This window comes from Elephas maximus, chromosome 15 (assembly GCF_024166365.1).
Source record: "Elephas maximus indicus isolate mEleMax1 chromosome 15, mEleMax1 primary haplotype, whole genome shotgun sequence".
Lineage (NCBI taxonomy): Eukaryota > Metazoa > Chordata > Mammalia > Proboscidea > Elephantidae > Elephas > Elephas maximus.
In genome coordinates this window covers 43,545,069-43,565,341 of record NC_064833.1, presented here as the reverse complement: position 1 = coordinate 43,565,341, position 20,273 = coordinate 43,545,069, and the positions used below count along the sequence as shown (strand labels likewise).

At 38.5% G+C, this 20,273-nt stretch overlaps 1 protein-coding gene across 3 annotated transcripts in view; it reads right to left on the bottom strand.

Moving 5' to 3' along the window:
- Positions 1-3,037: 3,037 nt before the first annotated feature.
- The window catches only part of STK3 (serine/threonine kinase 3), a 310,488-nt gene continuing 293,252 nt past the window's right edge, over positions 3,038-20,273 (bottom strand). For all 3 annotated transcript variants that reach the window (XM_049854459.1, XM_049854460.1, XM_049854461.1), the window contains one exon: positions 3,038-4,349. In XM_049854459.1, the coding sequence (XP_049710416.1) occupies positions 4,191-4,349 (159 nt within the window). In that variant the 3' untranslated portion in view covers positions 3,038-4,190. The remainder of the gene's footprint in view (positions 4,350-20,273) is intronic.

Below are 20,273 nucleotides of genomic sequence, written 5' to 3'. Positions count from 1 at the left end.
GTGAAGATTAGAGATAAGGTATCAAAAATGCATGGCTTAGTAGATGCTCAAAACTAGTTGATATTACTGTTGTTACCATGATTAACTGGATGCTAAAGACAGACTGTATGATTAACGATAATTTCGTTGAGCTAACTGCATCCAATAACTTCATTTAATACCAGTTATATGTAATACACTGACAGACATTGTGGGAGACAAACACCAAGTCTCCGCTTTCAGGAACTTTACAACTTAGGAAGAAGATAAATCAAATAATTATAATATGAAGAGTTTGGAAGCAGTCCCGTTGGCAGGACAACCAATAATGGGAGATAAGGTCATAAATGTAGGTTGGGGACTGTTGTAGGTCTTGAATTCCAGGAGGCAGAGTTCATTCTTAACTGGGTAGGCAAAGTTCTGTGAGCAGAAGGCAAAAAAATTAGAATTTTTACTTAGGTAGCTTCACCAAGTGAAGAAAATGGTGGCAGAGTCTGGCTAATGGTATGGTTCAGTGTTAGAAGAGCATGAACTTGGCTGTTTTGCAAGATTGGTGGAAGAATTCAATTGATTCATCTGCTTTCCCTTTTGAGGTCTTTTTGTGACCCGGGAAGTTGAAATTATTTTGTGTGGTTTAAAGTATTTTGTGTGGACGTGGAACAGGAAGGGAGCCCTGGTGGCGCATTAGTTAAGAGCTTAGCTGCTAACCAAAAGGCTGGCAGTTTGAATCCACCAGCCGCTCCTCAGAAGCCCTATGGGGCAGTTCTACTCCATCCTATAGGGTCACTATGAGTAGGAATCAACTTGACAGCAACAGGTCAGGTCGGAACAGGGAGAAGCTGCCACTTAGTGACATCAGACTACCCAGCCGTATACAAAACTTCCTTGTGTCCAGTCCTAATCAGATTGCTCTAACAGCAAAGAAAAATATACTCTCATTAGACCCCAGATCCCTAGTCTTTTGTGCCAAAAAGAGAGTATCTAGAACTCTAAAATAACATTTTGATGAAATATCTAAAATTAAATGCCTGCGCTAATTACAGTTTAGTAATGCAATGTAACTCAAATTTTTTTTTCTTTTTAAATGGTGGTCTATTTAGAATGTTGTATCATTAGTATTCTCAGGATTAATTTTAATCATTAATCTTTAACATGCAGGATAGTAAACGAAAGTAACATTCCTACTGAATGCTCATGTGTCTGCAATTTGAAAAGATTTCCTGTGACTAAGTTAAAAACATCTTACCAGTGTATTATATAACTTCCATTAGAAGTAGCTACATATTCTCCATTGTGCAGAAGTGTGATCATAAACCCTAGGGATGTGACTCAGTAAATAAGCAGAGAAAAAAAAGTACAAAGCCATGTTAAGTATGTAAGGCCACTTAGCGGAGTGTCTGACACAAATAATAGCTGCTATTACTTTGAAACCATTTAAATAAGTACATTTTCTTCTTCAATTTATATTGGCCAAATTAGCTCATTTTTTGAATATAAGGCTATTTATGTTAAAATAAGCTGTTTAAATATATTGTAAGTCTGTAGAAATGAGTCATCTAAGTTCATTAAATCAAACAAAAAATTTTCTTTTCTACAGGGCAATGTATACAATGATGCTGGCTTTTCAGAGAGATGAAACCCTGACTTATTAGCTTCAATGACATTCACAATACTGTATTTATAAAGGGACGAGGGTGTGTAGAAGGTACATTTATCTGTTTTTGGAAAGTTTTCAGCAACCAAGGTTAAAATAGTAAGAGGTTTCTTCTTAAACTCATTAAAATAACTGGAAAACTCTTTCCTAAGCATCGTGATTAATCAAGGTTTAATATATTTGATTTCCTTCATGCCTTTTGGTTCTTCATTATCATGATTTCCTTTTTTTGATTGGTAGGGGCAGGAAGTGAGAAAATGGGAAAAATACTAAAATAGATAATCCTAAATGTTCTGGAGTTTCCTAAGGCTCTAAAATAAAATGTGTGTGTGTGTGCGTGCATATACATAGATACAACAGTAGCGTACAAAGTCTATTTACATAAAAATTACAATACGATTACAACATTTGACATTAACTTTTTTTATTAAAAGGAAGACTCATTGAGACTGAATTCATGAGAATGGTAATAGGCCTCGCTGAATTAATTTGCATAAATGTTCTAATTTCAAAAACTAGAGAAAAACCATCCTCATAAGTTTCTTGTCCATTTCATGGAGGTGGTTTTGCTTGGATGAAAGCAAACTGGTCATTTGATTTGATCAAATCAGGCAAGGTACCAGATAGGGGAAGAGAAAAACAATTAAAAAAAAAAAAAAAAGGGTAGTGTGTCTGAATTGATCAACTCTCCTGACTGTCCCAAAGAGACCCCAATAAAGATGCAACTGAAGCAGATAATGCAAATTAGATCTTCATTTTTAATAAGTTTTATAGACTTTTAAATATTTGTCACTATCTATGCCATATTACAATTTGTTAGATACACAATTTACTATTTGTAAGTACTCAATAGAACAGACACAAATGCCACACTAAGGCATTATCTGGGGCACAAAAGCCATTTTAGAGAGAAAGGAAAGCTTCTCAGAGATGACTTACCTTCTGTGGCAGACATCAGTGAATTTACCAGCATTCCCAGTTTTCTCCCCTCCAGGCATGCGAGGCAGGGTTGTGCTTCCCAGGTTCTCCCCAGAAATTAGGAGTGGCCATGCCACTAGTTCTCAACTAGCCATCAGCAGATCTGGCATATGTCACTGCTGGCTGGAGCTGGTGTGAGGTTCTCCAGGGCCTCTTCTCCCTGTTGCGGTGACCCCAATGCTACAGATCGTGGCGACTCCAAAGCAGGCTCCCTGGGTGAGGATGACAATAGCAGGGCGCCCTGCCAAACTCAGATGGGCATGAAGCATGCACAGGAAATAGCCTGTGTCACATTAAGCCACTGAAACTTTAGAGTAACAACCCTGACCGCATAATCTAGCCTGTCCTAATATACCTTCCTTGCTTGGAAAAGACAGAGTCCAGGTACACGAACTTTAAAAAGATATAGAGACAAAATGTGTTGTGTGGCACAGTACAATTTATTTGTCTTTACGATTTACATGTAGTAATTAAACACACAAAAGAACAAACACTGTCAAGATGGCCATATGCAGCTTAGGAAGTGACTGGTCCCACTTCAATCATACAAATGTTCATTCAGCTTAGAAATGAGTTTCCTTTTAATGGTTTTGATCTTTCTTTTTCAGTCCCCAAGGCTTGCACAGTTCAGTACAAATGCTTTTGCTATTTCGTTATCATCAGGCACATGATGTTTACCAATTCCCAGCAAAAAAGTCTGTTGATAATAGAACACATTTTCAAGAAACAAATTTGATGAGTTTATTACAGTTTGATACAGTTATCAGACCTACACATGAAACATGAAAATTAACAAATTATATTTAAGATTTCATTTCTTTTAAAATATTTACCACATTAAAAAAATTTATGAAGGGGCTCTGTTGATTTCTTTGGTTTTATACATTATAGCTCTATGTGACCTAAATATATATATAGCTTTATTTGTAACAAACACCAAAATCCAAAAAATTAAAATTTCAAAAGGTAAAAATGGAATTATTGCTTCAGTATGGAAAAGGTGTGGCCCAGACAGGTGCTACTGTTATTACTGCTTTGCTTCTACTGGAAAACCATTCTAGAAATCATGGAATGTAGTCCACAGCTCCCTGCTTAAAGTCTGATTTGGCTGAACATTATGTCCCTACCTTCACCAAAGCTATTCTGATCTTGTCCTTAACAAAACAAAGTGAAATAGCATAAATAAATAAGTTTACCTAAGGGGATACAATAAATAGGCTACTAGATATTGTAACATAAAGCCCTTCAGTGCTGTACAATTAAACAATAGCTTTGGATTTCCAAGGTCTCTAAAACATAGCCTTCACTTTATAACACAGATTTATTGCTAGTATGCAGCTGACAGGTAAAGAGAATACCTTTCTGCTGTTTTCATCATTTGAAAATGAAAACATAGTGGATGCAGCCGTAAATTCTGCCTTTCGGGAATTTACCTGGGTATGTACCATCAGTTTTTGACCTTTGCCCAGTTGTAGAACACAAATCTTAGGGATTAAAAAAAAAAATACTAGTCCTTCAATTTTTAGTGGTTTCTTGGTCTCCAGAAGAGCTACAGAACTGAACAGAGAAGAAATTAGGTTCAAAAGTTTTGCTGCCTTCTTTTCTTTGCATCCATTGCATCCAGAATGGGCTGTCTTTTTGCAGTGTATCTTTGACGAAGCTCTTCTATTTCTCGTTCCATCATGGGGTCCAGCGCTTTTAACCGCATCTGTAGCTCTTCTAAACTTAGATTCTTCAACTAGAAAAAAATGAAAATACTAATAAAGTGAAATTATCTTCACTATATATATATATATTTTTTGTATATATATATTTTTTTATATAGGTTAAAGTCGAATACATTTTAGCATGAATATTTCAGCAAACTCTTTATATCATCTTTGAAATATTTCACAAAAATTTAATATAGGAATTCATTCACTGAAGAATCCAGAAGCCACATCTCGTAAAGACCTCAAGTAATTTGCAACAAGACAATCAGAACCGCAGTTTTTAGGTAACAGCAAATGAGGAAAAAAAAAAAAGCTGATAAAATACATCTGTTGAAAAAGACAAGAGAAATCCAGCGCCGCACAAGCAGACTCTCAGGATGTATTCTGGGTACATTTCACTCTCATCTCTTAAACCTTTACTGGCTACAGGATGCTCAGACATCATCAACACTTGCCGAGATCATCCCAGTATGTGACAAGATCGAATACAGATTAAGTTAACCATTCTATCCTGCATTTTACCAAATGGTTGAATTTTAAACTGTTAGTCAAAAAATTAAATTAACCAGAATATTTAACACAAGCATTCTGATAAACTAGGGTTCTTAACTTATGGCGCAAAATCTCCAAACCTGACACAAACAAGCCGGTGTAAAGTCCAACGTGGGCTTGGCCAATATGAAAATGAAGTGCCTGTCAAGTTCTCACTGTATACATTCCAGTCAAACCTCGCCGGTTATGCTGGCCTCTGGGGACAACAAAAGCACACCCTTTACTCAGGTCTCTAAGAAAGGCCTCATGTCACATGTGTAAGGTGGTAAAATGTATTCTGCCATATAACAGGATCTAGGGTATTCTGAGCGTCACCGTAGTGATTTATATGGGAAAACAGCAAGACACAGGTTATCTCCTGAGAAACACAGGATGTTCTGAAATATATAATCTCATACCTTGGGCTTTTAGCTTATTAACTTTAAAAAAACCTGAAGCTCTGTCTCCTCTAAAAACTGAGCATTAATGCAGTGGTGGCACGTAGGTGGCTTAAGAAAATCTGCTCAAACTCAATGATTCACAGAATGCTACACTTTGGTAGGATGGAGCCCTGGTGGCGCAGTGGTTCAGCACTCTGCTGTTAACCAAAAAGTCAGTGGTTCCAACTCACCAGCCGTTCCATGGGAGAAAGATGTGGCAGTCAGCTTCTGTAAAGATCACAGCCTTGGAAACCCTATGGGGCAGTTCTACTCTGTCCTGAAAGGTCTCTCTGAGTCAGAATCAACTCAATGGCAATGCATTCACAGGTTTCACCTTGGTAGGTACACTAGAGAGAGCAAAGAAGTACTAAACTATTTCACTGCCCTTAGGAAACTTACAAATTAGTTAGGAAGGTAAGATTAGCAACTATAAATGCTCAGGGACTAATACAAGACCCTCTAAATGCCAGGCAAAGCAGCACCTGGATTCAGGGAAACCTGGAGGTACAATGGTTAAGCACTTGGCTGCCAACAGAAAAGGCTGAAGTTCAAACCCACTCAGTGGCTTGGCTCTGCAGGAGAAAGACTTGGTGGTCTGCTTCCATAAATATTACAGCTTAGAAAACTCTATGGCACAGTTCTACTCTGTCACATGAGGTTGCCAGGATTGAGAATCGACTTGACGGCACCTAACAACAGTAACAACCCAAGCTTGGTTTTAAAATGATAAAACTTGTAGTTTACTTCTTGTTTTAAGAGGATAATTGCCTTTAGAATTATTTTACGAGCCAGGCTAGAAAACACTCATTATTTTATATTCACATCTCACTTTTAACCAAGAAGAGGATTTCTCAGTTTGATCGTCCACTTTATTCACTATACCTGCCCCTAAGTAACTCCACCTTCCAAAAATCAAGTCTACTTTCAAAAGAAAAAGATTTGTCATCACTGATTCTAAAAAGGATAAGCAAAGACTCTGAAAGAAACTCAAAAGAGGAGTTCTAAAGATATTTTGAGGAATGGCAGTGTTACAGGAAAAAGTGTACAAGCTCCCAGGATGACGAGTCTGAAAGTGAACACCACTCGCTTTGGCATATAAGAAGGTCTGGTATGTGCACAATCTGCCTTGTTCTTTTTCAGCCATACGTTACCAAAAGAACTTAGATTATACTATTATGTATGTTTATATATAATAATTTAAGTTGTCATTGAGTTGATTCTGATTCACGGCAAACCTGTGTGTGTCACAGAATAGAACTGTGCTCCATAGGGTTTTCAATGGCTGATTTTTCAGAAGTAGATCACCAAGGCCTTTCTTCCAAGGCACCTCTTCGTGGACTCGAATCTCTAACCTTTCAGTTACCAGCGAAGCACATTAACGTAATATACTGTATACATTAGTCTTTCTTCACTAATTTTCAATCCAAGTATTAATGATGCATCTGTTATATGCTCAGTATTGTTCCAATCACTGTGGGGTTAAATAATAAACGAACAGGGACCCTTGAAACATTCTGAACTGATTAAACAGGTAAAGATGAGTTGAAGGGCCAATGCAGACCAAAAACAGCTACTCAACTTTCCCTGAGAAAGACCTGCACAGCTGCTGTATCCATAGGCCCCAACTTCACTTCTCAATTCTTCGTAACATAGTCTCTATTTCAGCCCATATTAATCTTTCCCATCTCTGGATTTCTATGGAATATTCCTAGTTGAAACCATACAATTTAGTACTTGATCCTATAATCATGTATTCTTTCACAGTTCATTTTTATGCATGAGTTTCATGTTCCCACTTCAGATATCCCCCAAGATATTTAGGCTTTATAGAATGTGCACATGCCTAGAAACTATTCTCCTGCTAAATACCATGACAGGAAGGTAGGTAGGGAGCTGTGGATACAGAATATATGACTCAGAGGAATAGGATGCTCTAAGGTTAGAGAAATAACATATACAAAGTAAACAGTGATCATTACATTAAAAATTTTCACATTAATATATTCCTGTAAATATCTTGTATCATCTTGGGCAAATCGTCAATGGTTTATAAATGTTACATTACAGTAGTGGACAGAACTCAGCGGAAAAAGCTACTTAGAAGAAAAGTTTTACTTCTCTAACAGACTTTTCTATCAATACATAAAAAATTGCAGAAAACATGTCTGTGATGTTGAGAAACCATTGTCTGGCATGGCTAGGAAACTCAGTAGGTACCCAATATAAGTGAATTCATTAAGTACCTAAATCTTAGTTCTTTAATAAAATTTTGTTTCAACCATTTTGGATGGAAAAATCTCTACAAAATATTTTATGGAATATACTGCCTTCTAAAGCAGAGGACAACACAGGACCTAAAACAACCCTTCACTGATGATGCGTCATCATTATTAATATCTATTACTAACCTGTCCCACGTATTAATTTCATCTGACTTTTTAATATTCATTTGAAAAAAAGCTGTCATATCCTTTTCATGCCCCTCATTGAGTACCTATCTTTCTACCTCTACTTCAAGTTTGCTCATCTACTGGAAGCCAGGATAGCAATTAAACGATCTCATAGATAGCCCATTAAACAAGGACAAATAGCTTCTGAGTAAAGCCCTGAGGCTGTTTTAAGAAAGACAGAGCACAGATGGCTTTAGTGTTTATACCCATTTTTAGTTTTTGAATTAAAAAAAAAAAAGAACAAAAAATCTGATCCCAGATTTGTGGCTGTATAAGGTTGAGGTTATAGGAGACCTGCCTCCTGCAATGTTTTCATGTGGGCTGTCAAAGGACACAGCCATTTACTCATTTATTAAAACATTTACTGAGATTTTCTACGGACCAAGCAGTGTCGAGATGAATAAATCGCTCTCCCTCCCCACAAAGAGCTTGCAATCTAGCGGCAAGAGAAACCCAAGCAGTTAACTTAGTGAGGGGTGAATAAGCTGAGAACAGGGTGATAAGGGGAAGGGAGAAGGGGAACAAACTAAGCAGAAACATAAAAAAAATATATAGCACCTTAATCCAGTATGACCTCATCTTTAATCCATTACATCTCCAAAGACCCTGTTTCCAAATAAGGTCACATTCTGAGGTTCCCAGTGGACATGAATTTTTAGTTTGGCAGCAGGCAGACTGTACTGGGCTGAAGAGGGTGGGCCCTAATCTACATGAGAGACACACAGAGACATACAGGGAGATGCCATGAGAAGACAGAGGCAGAGACTGGAATGGAATGATATGTCTACAGATCAAGCCAAGGAGGGAAGGACTGCTGGCAATGCCAGGGAAGAGTCATGGAAGAGATTCTCCCTCAGAGACTTCAGAGAGAACACAGTCCTGCTGACACCTTGATTTTCAACTACTAGCCTCCACAACGGTGACAGCATGAATTTCTCGTATTTTAAGCCACTTAGATTGTGGTAATTTGTTATGGCAGCTCTAAGGAAACTAACACAGTGCCCAATAGGAAATCATCTCCCAACCTCTGCATCTGTGGTTTGTGGCAGAGGCGCTGCTCATTTTGTTAACAGGACGTAATATCTAAATATCTCTAGACTGTGGTGGTGTACATACAAAAAAACATATACGAGGTGAACTGGTAGAATTTTTTACTTTTTATACAGTGCATATGATTTAAGACAAACTTCTGGCTGGATTTTGATTTCTGATAAAGCGCTAATAAAATATATTTAGTACTCTGTGTTTCTTTCTGCAGCTATCAAGCCTCCCACAGGCATGAAAACGGTATTCAGAGGGAAACATGGCAGAAGTAGCTTTTTTCAATCTCTTGGAAAATTGCAAAAAAAAATCATAAATCAGAATTTTATGGGGACTCATAAGGATTAAAATGGCCTTATAATAATCACATAATATTCTATCACCACTTTAAAATGCTAATCCGAGTTAAAACGATTTTTATGCTAATAAGAATAATATTAGAAAGTTGAATTTCCTGAGTTAACGTAATTGTGACAAAAGGTTCCTTCACCAGAATCTGGTGAATTGGTTTCCTGAAATCTTTATAAAAAGGAAAAGGAATTGCTTCAGAATTGTTATGTTTATGGTTCAACAGAGCTTATGGTAAATCAACTTGAATTCACATTGTTTTTTTCTTAAATATAGTTAAGAAATGTTACTTACGAGCCACCTTTCCACCATACATGAAACACAAACTGGTGTATGTATTATCGTGGCGACATGCCAGTTTGTTAATTCCAAATCAAATGGAAGAGTAAACCATAGTGAAGTATCTATATTTGTTGGAGTTTAGAATCTGGTAAGTCAAGTCAGTAAACAGAAGAATTTTAAGAGTATTATACACTGTATTTTTTACTATATGTGAACAAATATAGAAAAACTAATAACTCATCAAGAAACGGCTTTTAAGTGTTTTAGGCTAATTCTATTTAATCAAATTTTGTTGTGACTTTTATGATAAAATAGAACTTGCACAACTAACAATGTTCTCAAGTCTTCTAGATTTAACAATGTCAAGGAAGACTGTAGTTTTACAATCTTTTTGATTAAGTATGCTAATGCATACTTGATCAAGTGAATAAATAAAACATACTTCAGTGAATAAACGAACTAAGGTACAGTAAGACAAAGAACTTGAACGCAAAGACAGTGGAAGCAGGATCTGCAACTTCTTTGAAAATACATAGTCAAAGAAAAAGAGATTAGTTTCAGAACAATACTGTTTCACTACCTGAGGCTTGTTTTTTTCCCTATTTGAAAGAAATTTCACTTTTCCTGGACATTTGAAATGACAACTATCAGGTGGCAAAACATTATTAAGAAAAAGAATAAAATCAATTTCTGTAAAATGTTTAAACTGAGTTCAGAAGAATTTCTTTGTAAAAATACTGGCCTGAAAGAAACACATTTTGAGATGTGGAATTGCTAAAAACCATTTTATATAACTAAAGTAAGTCATTTGTTTAACAGACGCATGAACTATTAAGTCAGTTATGAGTTAAACCTTCACAGGCTCTCAGTGCAACCAAGACCAAAAACCCATTGCTACTGAGCGGATTCCAACTCACAGTGACTATACAGGACAGAGTACAACTGTCCCGTAGGGTTTCCAAGGCTATATTTTTTACAGAAGTAAACTGTTACATTTTTCTCCCCAGGAGCGGACCGTGGGTTTGAACTGCTGAACGTATGGTTAGCAGCCGAGTGCTTAACTGTGCCATCAGGGCTCCTTCAAGAGCAAGACAACCGTAGAAACAATCTAGTCTACCTTCTATATTTTAAAGGATGAAATGAGCTAGCTTCCTCAAGGTGACACTGTTGGTTAACAGCAGAGACATAATCTGATTTCTACAACTCTTTTTTTCATTATGTCACATTGATCGTTGACATGTGTCTTAGTTACCTAGTGCTGCTATAACAGAAATACCACAAGTGGATGGCTTTAACATAGAGAAATCTATTCTCTCACAGTCTAGCAGACAGTAAGTCCAAATCCAGGGACTCAGCTCCACAGGAAGGCTTTCTCTCTCTGTTGACTCTGGAGGAAGGTCCCTGTCATCAATCTTTCCCTGGTGGAGGAGCTTCTCAGTACAGGAACCCCGGGTCCAAAGGCTGTGCTATTCTCCCGGCTCTTGTTTTTCGGTGGTATGAGGTCCCCTGTTTCTCTGCTCACTTCTCTCTTTTATATTTTAAAAGAGATCAGCTTAAATTGTAGACTAATCTTTTAGATTGAGTCTACATAACTGCTGTTAATCCCATCTCATTAACATCATAGAGATAGGACTTACAACACACAGGAAAATCACATCAGAAGACAAAATGGTAGACAATCACACAATACTGGGAATCATTGCCTAGCTAGTTGGCAGATGTTTTGGGGGGACACAGTTCAATCCATGACAGCATTCAATTACTATATTGCATTAATAAATTTGGGGGAGAAAATTCCAAGTTCATCTTTTCAATTTCTATCCCTTACATATATCAGTTTGTGTGTGTGTGTGTATGTGTGTATTTTTTCTCCCTGCCCCTCCTTTTCCCTCTCCTGTCTCATCCCAACCTGCTTTTGTTATTAGTAAAATACTGTTTATACCTGTAGTTGGGGCAAGAAAAACAGCAACTTTACAAGCTTCTTAGAGTATGAGGCTCTGCATGCTTATGTAAAATGGGACATTAGATTTTATCCTCAATGAAAACAAATCGATGCGACAGAAAGAAGTTTTAGAAAGGCATGTGGCTACATCAGGCACAGGACCCTTCTGCTGTCCGGGTCAGAAGGAAGATGATCCATGTTCCGGTTTGAAGCCTGTATAATAGTGGGAGGACGGGAAAAGGAGAGTGGTCCACAATATTCTCAGAGTATCTACCTCTGACTCATTAGATTTCACTGATTTAAAATGACAAAGTTTAGTACTTCTTTCATTAAAACCTACCATATTTTCTCGGGTTTTTTAAAAAAATTTTACTTTAGATGAAGGTTTACAGAATGAACTAACTTCTCATTAAACAATTAGTACACACACTGTTTTATGACATTGGTTAACAACCCCACAACATGTCAACACTCTCCCTTCTTGACCTTGGGTTCCCTATTACCAGCTTTCCTGTCCCCTCCTGCCTTCTAGTCTTTGTCTCTGGGCTGGTGTGCCCCTTTAGTCTCGTTTTTTGTTTTATAGGCCTGTCTAATCTTTGGCTGAAGGGTGAACCTCAGGAGTGACTTCATTACTGAGCAAAAAGGGTTGTTCTGGGGGCCATACTCTTGGGGTTTCTCCAGTCTTTGTCAGGCCGGTAAGTCTGGTCTTTTTTTGTGAGTTAGAATTTTGTCCTACATTTTCTTCAGTTCTGTCTGGGACCCTCTATTGTGATCCCTGTCAGAGCAGTCAGTGATGGTAGCCAGGAACCATCTAGTTGTACTGAACTCAGTCTGGTGGAGGCTGAGGTAGTTGTGGTCCATTAGTCCTTGGACTAATTTTTCCCTTTTATCTTTAGTTTTCTTCATTCTTCCTTGCTCCCAAAGGTATGAGATGAGTGGAGTATCTCAGATATCTGCTCACAGGCTTTTAAGACCCCAGATACTACTTACTCATTCTCAGGTGGTAAGAGAGAGAAGGGGAAACATGGTAACTGATCTCTATCAGGTGACGTAGCTTTTGGTACTGCAATTTCAAGGTAAGTCATAGTCTAATACAAAATTTCATTGGAAGCTTGGTCATATTTCCAAATACTAAAAGTTATTTGGACAGAAATCCAAAGTGGCCAGGTTTGTTATTCTTAATCTAACACTGCCAGCGAGTTCAAAATGTTATGCTGTCACAAAGGTGGTGTGCTGCTGAGAAATTCCCAGGGTCATCAACCTAAGCTGAAAGGGAAAATGACTTTTAGGTATTCGGCTATGAAGGCAACAGTGAATAGAAAATCCTGCATTTGACACTTTTTACAAGGCAGTCTTTTAAAATGGAATAAACTGCAGAAGCTCAACAAAAGACAGAACTGCCATCTTTAAACTTCAGGTTAGTTAAACCAAAGCTAAACCCAATGCTGTGGAGTCGATGCCGACTCGTAGCTATAGGACTCATCCTATATGATGGAGTAGTACTGCCCCATAGGGTTTCCAAGGAGCGGCTGGTGGATTCGAACTGCTGACCTTTTGGTTAGCAGCCATAACTCTTAACTAATGAGCCACCAGGGCTCATCAGGTTAGTTAGTAGAGTATAATCTCCCAGCTCTTATAAGAAGTTTTTAAAAAACAAGTGAAAGAAAGATTTCCAAGAAAAATCTTAAAACTCTTAAACAATAATAGATGGATGGATGGATGGATAAAACATCTGTTTGTCTTAGTTATCTGGTGCTGCTATAACAGAAATACCAAAAGTAGATGGCTTTAACAAAGAGACATTTATTCGCTCACAATCTAGCAGATTAAAAGTCCGAATTCAGAATGCTAGCTCCAGGGGAAGGTTTTCCCTCTCTGTTGGCTCTGGAGAAAGGTCATTGTCACCAACCTTCCCTGGTTGAGAAGCTTCTCAGGGCAGGGACCCCAGGTCCGAAGGACACACTATTCTTCTGGCTCTTGTTTCTTGGTGGTATGAGGTCCACCTGTCTCTCTGCTCGCTTCTCTCTTTTACATCTCAAAAGAGACTGGCTTAAGATACAACCTGATCTTGTAGATTGAGTCCTGTCTCATTAACCTAACTGCCTCTAATCCTGCCTCATTAATATCATAAAGGTAGGATCCACAACCCATAGGAAAATCATATCAGATGACAAAATGGTAGATAATCACACAATACTGGGAATCATGGCCTAGCAAAGTTGAGAGAGAGTTTTGGGGGACAGAATTCAAACCATGACATTCCACTCTTTGGCTACCAAAAAATCACGTCCTTGCCACATGTAAAATATATCATCCCATCACATCATAGTAAAAGTCTTAATTCAACTCCAAGTCCAAAATCCAAAAAATTCCTCTTCTGTGAAATCTAGAATGCACGTTATCTGTTCCCAAAGTACAATGGTAGAACAGGCACAAGCTAGAAATTTCCATCACAAATGGGAGAAACTGGAAGGAAAGACGGGATAACAGGCACCAAGCAAGTTAGCAGAACACATTATATTAGTCCTCAAGGCTTGAAAATAATCCTCTGTTTTCTGAGACCATTTAGACAACGGCTCTGGCCTCCAGACTCTAGGCGTTGGCCACATTCTCTGGATTCTGAGCAGAGATCCCTCAGCCTTGGGCTTCAGCTCCACCTTCCAGGCCCACTAGATTGACAACTCTACTCCCCCAGTTCTGGGCAGCCCCATTCTCCTAGTCCATCTGAGTGGCGACTCCATCCTTTGAGACCAAGGCAGCTCTGCTTCCTGTGTTCCTTGTTTCTTCAGCTTCTGCTTCCTGGTTCCTTGGCCTCTTGGCCTCATGAGCTTCACGACCGAGGTCTGCCTTGCTGGGACAAGTGTTCCAAAGCTCTGTAGCTCCACTGTTAAGTGACTGGTGGTACCCTACTCTGCCAGTAAACTTCGGCCAGGAGGCACTCAACTCTCTTGCTCCATGGATCCGCAAGCCCAGCTCCACCAATAAATGCCTGGAGGCATCCCACTCCACCTGGAAGTCTCCTGTACAAAGGCACTTAGCTTTCTCGCTCTGTGGGTTGGCTCCAGTCTATCATGTGCTGGTCTCCTGGTTCTGCTGCTTCTGTTTCTCTGCTGCTTCTGTTTCTCTGCTGCTGCTTCTTGCCTTCTGTGCATATTTCTTGGAGAGTGTAACAGCTTTCCTCTCTGCCTTTTGAGTTCTCACCAGAATTGTCTTCAATGTCCATAATTCTACCAACAGTCTCTTCAAAGCAATCAAGGCCTTCACCACCAGGCACTTCAAAACTCTTGCAGCCTCTACCCATTCACAGTTTTAAAACCCCTTCCACATTGTAGGCATCTATAAAGAACAGCACCCCACTCCTGGTACCAAATGCTGTCTCAGTTATCTAGTGCTGCTATAAAAGAACTACCACAAGTAGATGTATTTAACAAAGAGAATTTATTCTCTCACATTCTAGCAGGCTTGTCTGAATTCATAGTGCCAGCTCCAGGGGAAGGCTTCTCCTGCTACAGGCTCTGGGGAAAGGTCCCTGTCATCAATCAACCCCTGGTTGAGGAGCTTCTCAACAAAGGGACCCTGGGTCTAAAGGATGGGCTATTCTCCTGGCTCTTGTTTCTTGGTGGTATGAGGTCTCCCTGCTTATTTCTCTCTTTTATATCTCAAGCGAGATTTGTTTAAGACACAACCTAATCTTGTAGATTAAATCCTGCCTCATTAACATAACTGCCTCTAATCCTGCCTCATTACAATCATAGAGGTAGGAGGAAACACACAGGAAAATCATATCAGATGACAAAACAGTGGACAATCACACAATACTGGGAATCATGGCCTAGCCAGTTGACAGATATTTTTTGGGGACACAATTCAATCCATGACACTGCTGTTCACAAGTTCAATGAAAAGTCTAAACAACTTTTCAACAGGACTCAATATTTTGTTTGAAAATTGGTATAGTTTGGTATTTAATTGGTACAATAGTAAAATAAGAAGCTTGTTTTATTAATAATAGCCCTGGATTACCACATTTCATTCAGGAGGTAAATGAGATTATATATCAATATCTAGAAATATTATATTTCTCTGTATCTCTTTAAAAAAAAAAAAAAAACCTAAGAGATATGCAAATTAGTAACTCTTACTACCAGCATAGTGTCAATTCTGATTCATGGTGACCCCATGTGTAACAGAGTAGAACTGTGCTCCACAGGGTTTTTTCAATGGCTGGTTTTTCAGAAGTAGATTGCTAGAACTTTCTTCTGAGGTGCCTCTGGGTAGACTCGAACCTCTAACTTTTTGGTTAGCAGCAGAGCATGTTAATTGTTTCAATCACCCAGGAAAGTCAAAACTCTTTTACTAGATCTTACATAAAACAGCAGCATAAGTAACTCAGTGGCGTGAGAAGTTAGGATGAAAATTAAGATTAAATCATCTCACTGGTATTTCTGACAGTTCAAGTTTTTAATAATTAGAATTATTTCTGAACTGTATGAAAAGTATTGATTACTGCTCAGAAGTAAGAGTTGTCTGTAAAATTAGAGCTTTCTTTAAGTTTACATATCAAGTCTACTATAAACTCAAAAACTATAAAAACCTAAAATATCACATTCAAGTGGTAAGAAAGAATTACTAAGATAATTTGGTCTTAAGATCTCTTGGGGAAAACAACAGATAGGTTATGAAGTTTTAAAATACATAAACGTGACATTTCAAGAATTAACGGGTTCACACAAGGCGATTATGAGCCCAAGAGACAGAAAGGGCCACATGAACCAGAGACTACATCATCCTGAGACCAGAAGAACTAGATGGTGCCCGGCTACAACCAATGATTGCCCTGACAGGGAACACAACAGAGAACCCCTGAGGGAGCAGGAGAGCAGTGGGATGCAGACCCCAAATTCTCGTAAGACCAGACTTAATGGTCTGACTGAGACTGGAAGGACCCCGGTGGTCATGCCCCCCAGACCTTCTGTTGGCCCAGGACAGGAACCATTCCCGAAGCCAACTCTTCAGACATGGATTGGACTGGACAGTGGGTTGGAGAGGGATGCTGGTGAGGAGTGAGCTTCTTGGATCAGGTGGACACTTGAGACTATGTTGGCATCTCCTGCCTGGAGGGGAGATGAGAGGTCGAGGGGGTTAGAAGCTGGCGAAATGGACATGAAAAGAGAGAGTGGAGGGAGAGAGCGGGCTGTCTCATTAAGGGGAGAGTAATTGGGAGTATGTTGCAAGGTGTATATGGGTTTTTGTGTGAGAGACTGACTTGATTTGTAAACTTTCACTTAAAGCACAATAAAAATTATATTAAAAAAAAAATTAACGGGTTCAAGAGTTGCCAGTATAATCAGTCTGTCAAAACGAATGAGACACCACCACAATGAAGCAAATGGTCTTATATGCTAATACTAACACATTCAGTCAAACAGTCAATCAAGAGAATCCTGTGCAAGGTTCACTGTGTTTACTGGGAAAACAAACTCTTCCTAGCAACTGTTTAAATAAATCTCACAGATGCTACAAGCCTTATTAGTGGCCTGTGATTAAAAAAATATGGATCGCTAATACTGTATCCTGACTCATCTATTTTCCCATCTGCTAGCAATTCTTACAATATGAACTATCAACAGAATGGCTAACAACAATAATTTTCTATGGCAGTTTTGATGCTAAATTGCCTATAGCATTTTGTAAGATTTACCAGTGCATGCCTCAGACTGTTTTGAGTTGTTTGTGTCCTGGAGGGACACACTCTCTTTTCCCCAATACTCCATACTGTTCACAAAGACTGGCATATTCATTTCACTAAAAATAAAAGCAAGAAACACACCGAAGCACCAGCAAAAGTCCAGTCAAGTCCACTGATACGTTCAGATACAAAAAAACAGGTAAAGGCCCTTCTGCCAGTAAGACTGAGCAATAGGGGTAATAGGTACTAAACCCCCAAAAAACCAAACCTGTAGCCATCGAGTCAATTCTGATTCATAGCAACCCTACAGGACAGAGTAGAAATGCCCTACAGGGTTTCCAAGGAGCAGCTGGTAGATTCAAACTGCCAACCTTTTGGTTAGCAGTGGAGCTCTTAACTGCTGTGCCACCAGGGTTCCAACACTAGGTACTACTTAGAGTTAAATCAAATTTCAATATATTAAGGCATTTCCCTGATTTCACTTCTGGCATTGAGAATAATACAATAAAAGAGCTTCCAAATCAATCTAAACTACTATGAGGCACATTTAAACAGACCCTATATATATATATTTATGAAACAGATGTTTACAAAAACAATTCAGATAATGGTCGTTTCAGACACCTGACATAGAAGACAAGTTCAATTTCTCACTGTAAATCCCTTATAAAATGTGCTCTTACAAGCTACATTAACATCAAATCCACTGGCACAGTTCCCTTTCCCAAAAAGACATTATTTACCTGTTTGGATGGAGAATTGTAGGTAACCACGTTCTGAGCTGAGCGGCCCATGTCTTTGGCTGACCTTGTGAATAACTATAAATTCTGGGATTATAAGTAAGTCTCACATACTTTGGACATGTTATTAGGAGGGTCAAGTCCCTGGAGAAGGAAATCATGCTTGGTAAAGTGGAGGGTCAGTGAAAAAGAGGAAGACCCTCGACAAGATGGATTGACAGAATGGCAGCAAATATAGGCTCAAGCATAATAAGGATTGTGAAAATGGCGTAGAACAGGGCAGTGTTTCCTTCTGTTGTACATAGGGTCGTTATGAGTTAGAAGCGACTTGAAGGCACCTAACGACAACAATAACATAACTGAAAACTGCCGTGAAGCATTTCTGTTCTAACTTCAGAGCTTCTACAGAAAACTCAGGACATTTTGATTTCATCTTCATTCCCAAAGGGAGAAAACCTCTTCTTGTGGACATCAATGGAAGAAAAGCACCAATTATTTATCATTTACAATGTGTTAAGACGCTACACTAGGTCCTATGCACTAAGTCATTTAATCTTAGCAATCATCTTACGGGGTAGATATTAGCAGCCCCATTTTACATGTAAGGACACTCAGAAAGACTAGGTCACCTACCCCAGTGACCTACCCAGGGAGAAGTGCTTACACAGGAATACAAAGACAACACTGAATTCAGTAACTACGTTTGGATTGAAGCCTATCCAAACTGGAGAGCTGTTTCTTGGGTCTCCCAAGAGCTAAAAAAGCATTTCACCTTGAGTACTATGCTCCTTTAAAAAAATCATCTACATGAGACCAAACAGTCAACACTTAATCTAAAGCAAAGATGAGAAGGCAAGCAGGTAGGGAAACTAGATTATTGGAAACAGAACAACTAGAATGGAAATAACAAGAAAGCTGACACATTGTACAAAATGGAACCAATGTCACTGAACAAACTGTGTAGAAACTGTTACATGGGAACCTAATTTGCTGTGTAAACTTTCACTGAAAACACAAAAAATTATTTTAAAAAATGCATTTCAAAATCCTATTATCGCTTGAAAGAATTTCTAAAAGATTGCCTACAGATTAAAATAAACACTACTTTTTAAAGAAATTCCACCTCTCCTCCCAGATTGTATCTAGTGAAGTATTTCACTTGCTAGATATTAATGTACCTATAATGGTCTTCTGAAATTGTGCATATATGTTTAATAAGTCTTTTTCCATTTAATCAGCTTTCTAGCAAAATAATTACATTTCTACACAGCCCTTTGGAATATATGCGGTGATTTTATCAGTAAAAAAAGAGACATGCCCTGACAAAACCAACAGGACATGTCCCCTTCACATACAAGCGAGACTGTCCTGTGTTTATTCAGACTGCTCCACAGTTGGTCAGCTTGGTGCCAGCAGATGAGCTACAAGCTGATGAACATTATTACAATTAACTTGTCCTGGAGAAATCTGAGCTAAAAAGTTTCTTGGCCACCCATTTAAAAAAGGAATGATGAAATTTCAGTTGCATTCCTCTATGGCAGTTGAACATCCATTTCTTTTATGCTTTTTACTTTCTAGTAAGGAGTTTTGTCTGCTAAAAATATCAGGAAAAAGTTAATTTATGCACAGCTCTGCTATACTGGAAACAGCTCTAGAATGTAGGCTCAAGACAACCAAATCCAAGTAACTTGAACCCAACTAGTAATTAAGTCTTTCCAGATACATTTTAAGAAGCAGATGAAAAAGTTCCATTAGCTCTGACTGATGTCTTATCTCAGTGCCTCTGATGAACACTTTCTTCAAATATATTAAAACACTGATAAACACATAAATAAGGGATCAACAAATCAAGCAAGTAGATTAACTTTCTTTATATACTCCAATTAAAAAAGAAAGAACAACTATATGATTAATACCAGTTACAGAAGACCACAAAGATTAAAAAACAACAACCCTTAAATAAATATCTGTAGCTTGCTTATTGGGCAGTTGAGTCTTGCAGAGCTTTCTTTTCCTGCCATGTTATCCCAAATCTCTCTGATACATCCCTTAAAAAGTCTTAAGCAGATCTCACTGATTTCTGGTCACTTAAAAAACATCCAGACCAGTGATAAACTTCAATCTCACATTAAATAAAATCTTGCCCCTCCCCTCAGTACATACTTGCACACATTTGCCCAAAGCAGGGAGTGATGATGTCTGGTTCTGGATACTTTCTCCTCATCCCTTTTCAAGGTCTAACACTCTGGTGTGGGAGCTGGGAAGGAGAGGGGGAACCTTATTATGCAATTGGTTATTAGTCAGTGATGGAGAGATTTCCTTGGTCTTGCAATGGTTTTGTTTGTTTCTGGTGGTTTATACACAGAAGGTGTGTGTTTCTTGGTGTGGTGGTATTACTCTGGTACCTACCTCTTTTGAAGAGGGATGGTACAGCATCCCCTTCTCAGGGTGGAGTACTGTTTACTCTAGCCTAGTAAATGCCTGGGT